We start from the raw sequence: 10,201 nt of genomic DNA on the forward strand, positions 1-10,201 counted from the left end.
TTGCTCAGAGTCACTGTGACACTGCATCTATGCTTATATTCAAGAGTTCTTTTATATTATCAGTAGACATAGCTGTATCATTCATCAGATGTGTGTAATAATATGAATATCTTATATATCTATATCAGAACTCTCAGATCTTTCACTGATATTCTCTTTATAAGATCTTATTCTCTTTGTAAGATCTTGTTACAGAGTCAGAGTGACTGATGAGTAAGCTTCTATTTAAGAACTTAATATCTGTTTAACTCTTTGATTGTTTCTCTATTTCTTATATATTATTATATGTTTGAATATCTTCTTAATAAATAATCATTTCTAATAAGAAGATGATAAATGTTTTTTAAGTATAAGAAGTCTACACTGAATAGATCAGTATAATATTTATAGATTTTATATAACAAAGTGAAAAATATTAAAGAAGAAAAAGAAAGAGAAAGTGTAAGAATTGATAATCAGAGTAAATATTTATACATATACACAGTATATATGCAGTGAAGCTTTGAGATGAAAGAACAGAAATTCTGTGAGTTTTTCATCTGAGAATCAGTGATTGAGAATAACTGAGAATCAGAGCTTTCAGCGGAATCTATGAAGTGTAAAGAAATAGTCTATATAATGATCAGATGCAGCCCGCCACAAAGATTTTATATAAAAATTTAAATAAATTAATAATAAATAAGAATTTCAAGATAAAATTTTATATTTTATTAAAAATATATATAATCTATAAGATATTTAATTTTTATATGAAAATAATTTATATTTATAAATATATTTATATTTATAAATATATTTATAAATATAGACTGTGTATTTTATTTTAAAATAGTACTTTAAAAAGCTTAATAAATTAATAATTATATGTTATTTTCTCATAGAAATTTAATATAATATAATATATATCTATGAATTATTGTTCTGTTTTTTAGAATAGTTTTAAATAAATATTCATTGAGATATGAATATTTGAAGTTGATTGTAATTGATTTACAAAGGCGAGCGTTAGGTGGAAACGAGCGTTAGGTGGTTGATTACATTACAGAGTAGATATATATATATATATATATGCAAGATGCATTCTCGAGTAGCTACCTCGCTATCTTGCGTTCCTCTAGTAGCCATTTAAGCATTGACCTCATACACTTGGATAAACGATGCTTTCTCTTGCCCAGACAGTCGCCTCTCCAAGCTCTCCAGCGAGACCAATGGAATGGCTGCATCTTCAGGTTCCTTGCATAGTTACGCGTTATGTCAGGTCACATGATCTGGCTTACTAATCCTTCCACCATATCACTTCCCACAACCTAGCCAGCAACCTTTTCAATCAAGCAAGCTTTACACCTTCCACACGTTAGACACAAGATACTTACCACCGTGTGACAAATTCTTGTGGTGGTGGGTACATCAACTCAACCATGAGCGCCAAATGTTTGATCGGGTCATAGCCTCCCTTCGTGCCAAATTTATCGTCAAACAAATGCCCCCCTTCAAAGAGGTCCCAAATCTACCGAGTGATCAGCAAAGGACCTCCATGGCGGCTACAGAAGGAAGCGCTATAGTTACTTGCCAAACCCGCTAGGTTCTAAATATCGACAGAACTCCCCCACGGCATCTGAAATATTATCTCCGGTGCTCTATAAATATGTGGTTGGATGAATGGGCCGAACTCCTGTCTTTCTCCAAATTCGTGCCTCGCCAAAGTCACACAGTATAGGGAGCGCATAACTTTTACCTCTCCAGCCGGGCGACGGAATCTTCTACTCTGGTAGATGATATGTGACTCATGGATCTTCTTCCGAGGATTGGATTTTCGGCCTCTGTCTCTGCTAAATCCGCTAGCATGCTGTTATCCTCCGGATGAGCATCAAATTGTCAGTTTTTAAAGGTAGTTCGAGTCAGAAACGAGTTGTTCGCGCGATATAGTGGCAGGGCTGAATACCAGTATAGATTATCTCAGCTTCAGTGTGCAAAAAGTCAAGGGCCAATAGTAGTCACTTGACAGTCATTTTGAGGAGGGGTAGGTCAAGCGGCCTCGGATTCAGTCTCATCATCTCAAGGAGTGTCATGAGCATTGGTTGTAGCACCAACAGCGGTGCTTGCCAGCAGGACCTTGAATATCAAATGAATTGTAAAGCTCACGGCTGAGTGATTGACCAGGATGCGAAGAATTGCCTTTCTCAGATGCTCATAGATCTTTAACTCGCGATCGGTTGCTTGTTGGGTATGTGGGCAGCGACGTGGATACCTTCAATAGTGTATATTTATTTTCTCTGAGCATTTTGATTATTAGAGGAGCGGTTGCTAGGGGCATTACCAATCTTTCCTGAGACCTGGTATCTGGCCTCGAATATGTCTCCAATTTTGACTGTGAGGAACTGCACAGGCTTATATTAAGGCAAAGTCTCCTCCTCCAGATAGATCCCAAACGGTAGAGTAGAATACGAAACGTTCGGAGTTTTTCTCGATGATGAAGGCTTTTGCCGCAGAGTGTTTCCCCACGCGCTTAGTCGAGATGCCATGCCTGTATTGTCAGTCCGTCTATCGCTTAGAGTAAAGTGTTGCAAATAGCTGGGAGAGAGCCAAGCTGGTCGCCGAGCGTATTAGGGAGCTGTACCATGTTACCTCCGCATGCTCAGCCTCTATTGATATTTTTGGATTACTATGAGCAAGTAAACTTCTTTAGACTTCTATCAAATTTTGCTAATTTCTGAATCAATCAGAGATCTCATATATGCAGATGTCAGCTAGCCTAAACCTCAGAGTGCTTAAGAATGAGAATAATAACAGCATTGCAGCTTAAATTCTTAATCTTTTGGATTATCTGTCTAGACTAGTAGTTAGTTAATAAACTTAGATTTGAAAAAGCAAATATGATATCACAGTGATGCGGCTATGGCTATCTCAGATAAACTTCTCATATTCTATATATATATACTCATATATCAGCACCATGTCTTGCCCAGGGGCTGTGCCTAATTTGGTTTCTATCACTTTGAATAAATATAGCAATCAGCTTTGTACTGTGCATGTACCTTTCTCCTGTTCCACTCTTCAACAGCCATAAATTCATAAATTCTACATGTTTACCTACACATCGCCGGTGACTTCAATTACTACTACTACTACCCAAGTCAAATATAATATCTTGCCATCAAATTCCCACAAACATTTCTTTTAATTTATTCTTGTTTGTTTCTCTCCATAAAGTGTTCCATGCATTCACAAGCACATCCAACAACCATGCCACCTCCAACTGCTCCGACGAGGTCCCCTCCTCCACCGCCATACTCCTCCGTAGCACCGACACAACCAATCCCCTCCCTCCCTTCAGACGCAAAAACCACACCCCGAAGACCCCCCAAACCCACCCACTCCCACTCCAACCCCCTCCCCCTCCCCAACGCCAAACACACCCACCGCTCCCGCCCCCGCCACAACAGCACCTACGTGCCCCCCGACGTCATCGACTACCTTGACAACATCACCCCCTTCCACTACCACCACGAAGGCCCCTACGACGCCGCCAGCCCCTACAGAAACAGATCCTGCCACAGCTACAACCCTATCGATGCCCTCAAGTCGTCCAACGAGGAGGCGCTGAAGGCCACCCCGCCGGGCAAGATCGCGGACTGCATCTGGCATGCCAGGCCGCTGGATGGGGTTGCGTTTTACCCACCGGGCTCGACGGATCCGGAGGGCAACACGTATGACTATGAGGAAGGGTGGAATATGATGACGGAGGATAGTGGGGATTTTAGGAGGTGGCCGGGGATGGTATGATTGATGCCCTCCCTCCCCCGATTTTTATTTTTATTTATTTTTATTTAGGGTATTTGAAGTTTTACTAACTGCGCTCTCTCCTGCGGGCATTGGTAGAAATTCCGCGATGAGGATTTCAAGAATGACCCTGCGTACATGGGACTGTTGAATGGCCCAAGTTGGTCATTTCCTAGCCTATTTCGTCGTCGTCGTCGTTCTTAAAAAAGACTACTACTCTACTAACGTCGGGCTGGGTTCCTTCTCCTGCTTCGTACACGCTACATTTTATTTACTTTTATATATTCTTTTTTTCTTTTTTCTTCTTAACTGGCAGTATGTAGCCTTCATTAGCCAGGATGGCATGGGTATGGAAATTAAGATGACTTACATTTTGGCGTCGTTAAATTGGGGGTGGGTGGAATTACAATTTTCGGGCGAACAATCGGAAGTGCAGGGTTAGTTATGCGTGTGCATATTGTGTTCGTACTGTTTTGACGTCTCAGGATTGTTCATTTTGCTGGACCATTGGTTAAAATATTGGGATTGTACATGTAGTTAGTCTACATTATTGGGGTGTTTACAGGAAAGAAAAAAGAAAAAGTCTGTATTGCATCATACGACTGGAGTTAATAGGTTTTATATTTGAAGCAAAATATATGATGAAAACCCTGGTCATTAAAGGTGGAGAATTTCCTTTTTGAGGGTCTTGACACTACGCAGTAATACAGCTCTCTGATTAGTGCAGAGTTAAGCAAAGCACAATCCTGTAACACGTACAACTATTATCTGTAGAATAGTTGAAATAGAGAGATAGATCATCATAACAACAAACATCAAATGCTTGCTTACACTCACTTTGCTGCTTGTGGAGCTCTCTATCACTTCCACTCTCTAATCCCTCTATCATCATCACTGCCTCTACTGCCCTGCAGCTCTCTCTATCACTTTCACTCTCTACTTCTACCTCCCTCTTACCACCTCTATCACCTCTTTCACTGTCTACCCTCTCTAGCACCGCTAACCTCTACCATCTCTATCACTCTCTTCTTCTACCACTCTCTTTCACTCTCTATCATCTCTATCATCATCATCACCAGATTAATCAGAGCTGTACAGACTAGACTGACCGTGTGACCGTGTCTGAGACCAGGACCAGATTTTTTGATAGTTTCATTACCAATTCAACTGATCCCATTACACAGTTTTAACATTAGATAGTAGTTTCATACTGTTTCAGTAAGACTTACTGTCTACTCTTATCACATTTTTCAAATGAGATCATGATTTCTACTTCTCAATTTAAATTATTTTTATTACTTTAAATAACTTTAAATCTCATTTAAGTATTATTAAAAAGCATTACTTTTTAAAAAATTAAAAATAATCTAAAAGAAACCTTAAAATGTCTAAAAATAGTAACTTTATATCAAGAATGAGACTAAATGAGATTAAATGAAATCACTTTCTTATTTTTTTCAAGTCATGATTTCATTTTAAGATCTGATATATAGTCACTTTGCATGTTTTTTTAATAACTAGTCTCAGTGGAATTCACATCAAGAAATATATGAGATCAGATTAAATGAGATCAAACTTGAAATTCATAGTTTCAGCAGCCAGTCTAGTACAGACTGAAGAGCAAATCATATATTTATATAATAGTAGCTGTTTAAGTGACATTACTCAGTTCAATTACTTGACCTATATATAATCTTATATAGAATATAATAACATAGCTAGTCTAACTCTTAATAAAAGAAATCAACCATCTTACAATTTGATAAAATATATATGATATTATATGAGATTACATTTGCAGCGTACGCCAATTGCAGCGTACGCCAACCGTGTATAGTACGTGTAAAATGGTAACTCTTGTCTCTTTCTTCTAAGATGGAGATGGGCGGGTGCCTCTATATATATATATAAGTACATGCTTGTCTGTTTATCATGGTTGACTTAGCAGAAGAAGGAAGAAGTGGAAGCTCTGAGAAGTAGCATGAGTGAATGTGCTTTCAGATAGGGGAATAAGAATGGAGCAGAAGAAGAAAGAAGCGGAAGCCCTGAGAAGTAGCAAGGGTGGACGCCACAGTCCCCCTGTCTGAAAAGAGGCGGTCGCGGGGAATGAAAATGAGGTGGCAGGATGAAAAATGAGGTTGAAAGAAAGTGATAGAAACGACTAAATGCCGCGGGCGCTAAACCTAATAAGGAATGAGAGAGCTAGCGCTAGGCCTTTTTCAGATGTGGGTTAATATCATTCATGTGGGCGGGGAAAAGAAGTGAGCGGGTAAAAGAAGGGGTTGGAAGAATGAGGCAATAGAACAATGAAAACAATGAATATGAAGGGGATAAAGGGTTGGGACAACAAGGCGATAGAAGCCCAAGCGGATGTCATAGAGATTCTATTTCGTTTGTCTCCTCTTCTGCCTTTTTCTTGTCGCTCACATCAAGAAGAGCATTACACTTTGCCTGACTTAACAACCGGAATAATCTTTTCAACACCTTTCTTGTGTCACCTTTGTCAAGTTTATTGATCTGAGTCATCTGACTGATTGCTTCTCTCACATCTGATGTTCTGAACACTTTCTTTGAGCTCATTGCTACAATTTCTCTATATTTCAATGAAAATTTAATTTTATCATATAATAATGAGAATGGTCAAGAAAAGATAAGAAAAAAAAGAGAAGAGAAACAGAAAAAAAAGAGAAAAGAAACAGAAGAAAAAGAGAGAGATAACTGATTACATTATATACTTACAGATTATTCACTCACATCACTTTTAATCTTCTGACAGAAGATTTTCATCTTCAATCTTACTTCTGCTTACTTAACAGTCTTTTTATTACTCTCAATTTTCTTATTCTCTTTCATCTATATACACTCTTTATTTTATATTTCTTTATCTTTCATCTGTTTATTCATTCTTATAACTTTAGCATGTATATTTTCTTATTTTATAAAAAGATAAGTGTGGTGAGCTACGCTCAATTAATTATATAGACTATTTTATTACACTTCATAGATTTCTGCTAAAAGCTTCAATTCTTAATTATCAATTAATTCTCAGTCTGAAAGCTTTAATAAAGAGTTTCTATTCTCTCTCTCTGAAGCTTTATCTTATATATGTATAAATATTCACTTTAATCACTGATTTCTGTACTTTCTCTTTTTTCCTTCTCTAATGTTTTTTACTTTTATTTTATAAGATTCATATCTTAATACTGATCTATTCAGTGTAGATCTCTTACACTTGAAAAATATTCATTATCTTCTCATTACAAATAATTACTTATTAAGAAGATATTTAAACATATAATAATATATAAGAAATATAGAAATGAATAATTAGTTAAGCAGACACTGAGTTCTCAGATAGAAGCTTACTTATCAGTCACTCTGACTTAGACTGACTATGTAACTATGTCTGAGATCAGAATCAGAATTTTTAATAGTCTTATTATTAATTTGACTGATCTTATTACACAGTTTTAACATTAAATAGTAGTCTCATACTGTTTCAGTAAAACTTACTATCTACTCTTATCACATTTTTCAAATGAGATCATGATTTTCACTTCTCAATTTAAATTATTTTTATTGCTTTAAATGACTTTAAATCTCATTTAAGTGTTATCAAAAAGTATTACTTTTTAAAAAATTAAAAATAGTCTAAAAAAAACCTTAAAATGTCTAAAAATAGTAACTTTATGCTAAGAATGAAAGTAAATGAGATCAAATAGAATCACTTTCTTATTTTTTCTAAGTCATAGTCTCATTTTGAGATCTGATATATAGTCACTTTACATGTTTTTTTAATAACTAGTCTCAGCGGGATTCATATCAAGAAATGTATAAGTAGACTGACCGTGTGACCGTGTCTGAGACCAGAATCAGATTTTTTAATAGTCTTATTATCAATTCAACTGATCTCATTACATGGTTTTAACATTAGATAGTAGTCTCATACTGTCTCAGTGAGACTTACTGTCTACTCTTATTATATTTTTCAAATGAGATCATGATTTCCACTTCTCAATTTAAATTATTTTTATTACTTTAAATGACTTTAAATCTTATTTAAGTGTTATCAAAAAGTGCTACTTTTTAAAAAATTAAAAATAGTCTAGAAAAAAACCTTAAAATGTCTAAAAAAGTAACTTTATATCAAGAATGAAATTAAATGAAATCAAATAAAACTACTTTCTTATTTTTTTCAAGTAATAGTTTCATTTTAAGATCTGATATATAGTTACTTAACATGTTTTTTTAATGACTAGTCTTAGCGGGATTCATGCCAAGAAATGTATGAAATCAGATCAAATGAAATCAAATATGAAATTCATAATCTTAACAGTCAGTCTATGTATGAAATTAGATTAAATGAGATTAAATATGAAATTCATGATCTCAGCAGCGAGTCTACTCTGACTCTGTAATAAGATCTTATAAAGAGAATATCAGTGAAAGATCTGAGAGTTCTAATATTTTAGATATATAAAATATTTATATAAGTATACTTCATCTGAAAAACTCTCAAATGCAGATATTATATATTTAATAAATAATATAGCTATGTCTATCAATAATATAAGAGAACTCTTAAATATAAGAATAGACATAGTGTTACAGTGACTTTAAGTAATGTTAAAATTACAATAATAATAAATAGCTAATATATATGCAACTTAATAATATTAATATAAAGAAATTCAATAATTATCTTAATAAGAAATCTCTGTACAGATAATTTCAACACTGACTGAATCAGATATAACTATAATGTAAATACTAAAGAAATATTTAAATACTTCTGTATAGTTTAATACTTCTGATCTCACTCTCTATCTATTATAAAGATTAGACATGCTTGTGAAACTAAGTGTAGATAAAGATATTATCAGTTCATTAACTAATTTGAATTAATATATTAATAATCAATTGAAAGATTATATAAAACAGAAGTTTCATTTATAAATGAAAATATATAAATCAGTGATATATACATCTGATAATATTACTAAATATTTTAATATTTTGTTCAGAAACACTGCTTTATTATTATTATTATTATTATTATTATTCTTTCATTATACTTATATACAAGTAAAGCTTATGATGAGTTCTTATGTAATGTTAAATACAGACTAAGTATTGATTTGTGATTCAAAGATTACTTGAGTCAGTGTATAATTACAGATGTACACTGACTTCTTATATACTATACACTAAATTAATTAATGGCTGCTATGACTTCTTTACATTTGTAAGCAAGTTCAGAAGTAGCTATGTTATCATTCAGCAATTATACATTCTTCTGAACTATATTCTTTCTCATCAGATTCAGTCACACTTATATAATCATAATATATACTCTAGCTTCATGCGGATTAGCATGTCACTAGTGTTTACAATTATGTAATCTATTTCTAATTCAGCTAGTGTTCTGTGTACACTCTTACAAAGAAACTTTCACTATATTATATTACTCATTCACTAACTTTTTCTATTCTTTAATTATCTTCTTCATTATTATCATTATTGAATATTATTATCTCATTCAAGATTTCTGTCTCTTCTCTCATTAAACATCTTCTATCTGTTATTTATCTATCACATTATACATGTTCCTGGCAATGATCTCTCATTTTCATAATAAGTATTCTCATAGTGCTCATATCAGGCAGTTTGTTAGCAGTAAGTTATTATTATTATTATTATTATTCTTTCATTATACTTATATGCAAGCGGAGCTTATGATGAGTTCTTGCGTGATGTTAAATACAGGTCAAGTGTTGGTTATACAGGAGGAAATACAGGTGTTGAGACCACACCAAGATAACAAGAACATAGGAAAATACAAAGAAGTGACAATTAGATACATGCGATAATAACTTCCCAGCCCAGGAACATAGAGCGATTCATTGAAGCGATTTGTACACCTCTGTATTTATTAGGAACCTGAGGTGCTTGAGTTCCGGATTTAATGTATCCCCTGCGGGTTTCGAACCCACGCGCCTTGGTTTCCCACGCCAAGGCGCTACCAGGTGGCCGCATTAACCATTCGGCCACCGGGGCGTTAGCAGTAAGTGTAACACATTGTGAAATGTGATCAGAACTTATTTTCTTCTAACTATTATCAGAATATATTATTATGAATGATATATCTGATTCATCTTCTTATACACTTTCAATCTTCTTTTTCTAGTAGGTATCTGATCATGTTTTACATGAATGCAGATGCTGATATTTTGTTTTAATTTGTGTAGAATCTTTATATATTAACAGATTCATATCTGCTAATAATAGTGAACATCTCAATGTTGAATTATTAATCAAAAACTTGAAGAACATAATAATAAAGAAATTGTCTGTGTCATGTATAACTGAGTCTTCTGTATTCTTTTCTACTTTCTCTGTTTCTTTCTCTGCTGCTCTCTCT

At 34.3% G+C, this 10,201-nt stretch overlaps 1 protein-coding gene and 1 pseudogene across 2 annotated transcripts; one reads left to right on the top strand and one right to left on the bottom strand.

Annotated features, from left to right (window-relative positions):
- Window positions 1-1,252: 1,252 nt before the first annotated feature.
- Window positions 1,253-4,474, top strand: BDBG_04316 (uncharacterized protein). Its single transcript, XM_002625401.2, has 2 exons — window positions 1,253-3,777; window positions 3,880-4,474. Exons 1-2 carry the CDS (start codon window positions 3,217-3,219, stop codon window positions 3,982-3,984), a joined length of 666 nt encoding a protein of 221 aa, XP_002625447.2. The 5' UTR covers window positions 1,253-3,216; the 3' UTR covers window positions 3,985-4,474.
- A 5,274-nt stretch (window positions 4,475-9,748) lies between these two features.
- BDBG_16999 lies at window positions 9,749-9,837 on the bottom strand (annotated as a pseudogene). Its single transcript has one exon. The product of its transcript is annotated as a tRNA-OTHER (tRNA).
- Window positions 9,838-10,201: the final 364 nt, after the last annotated feature.

The sequence above is a fragment of the Blastomyces gilchristii genome, assembly GCF_000003855.2.
Source record: "Blastomyces gilchristii SLH14081 genomic scaffold supercont1.7, whole genome shotgun sequence".
Lineage (NCBI taxonomy): Eukaryota > Fungi > Ascomycota > Eurotiomycetes > Onygenales > Ajellomycetaceae > Blastomyces > Blastomyces gilchristii.

Coding starts and splice junctions, on each gene's coding strand:
- BDBG_04316 (XM_002625401.2), top strand. CDS start 3,217: ATGCATTCACAAGCACATCCAACAACCATGCCACCTCCAACTGCTCCG. Junction 3,778..3,879: donor TTAGGAGGTGGCCGGGGATG/GTATGATTGATG, acceptor GGGCATTGGTAG/AAATTCCGCGATGAGGATTT.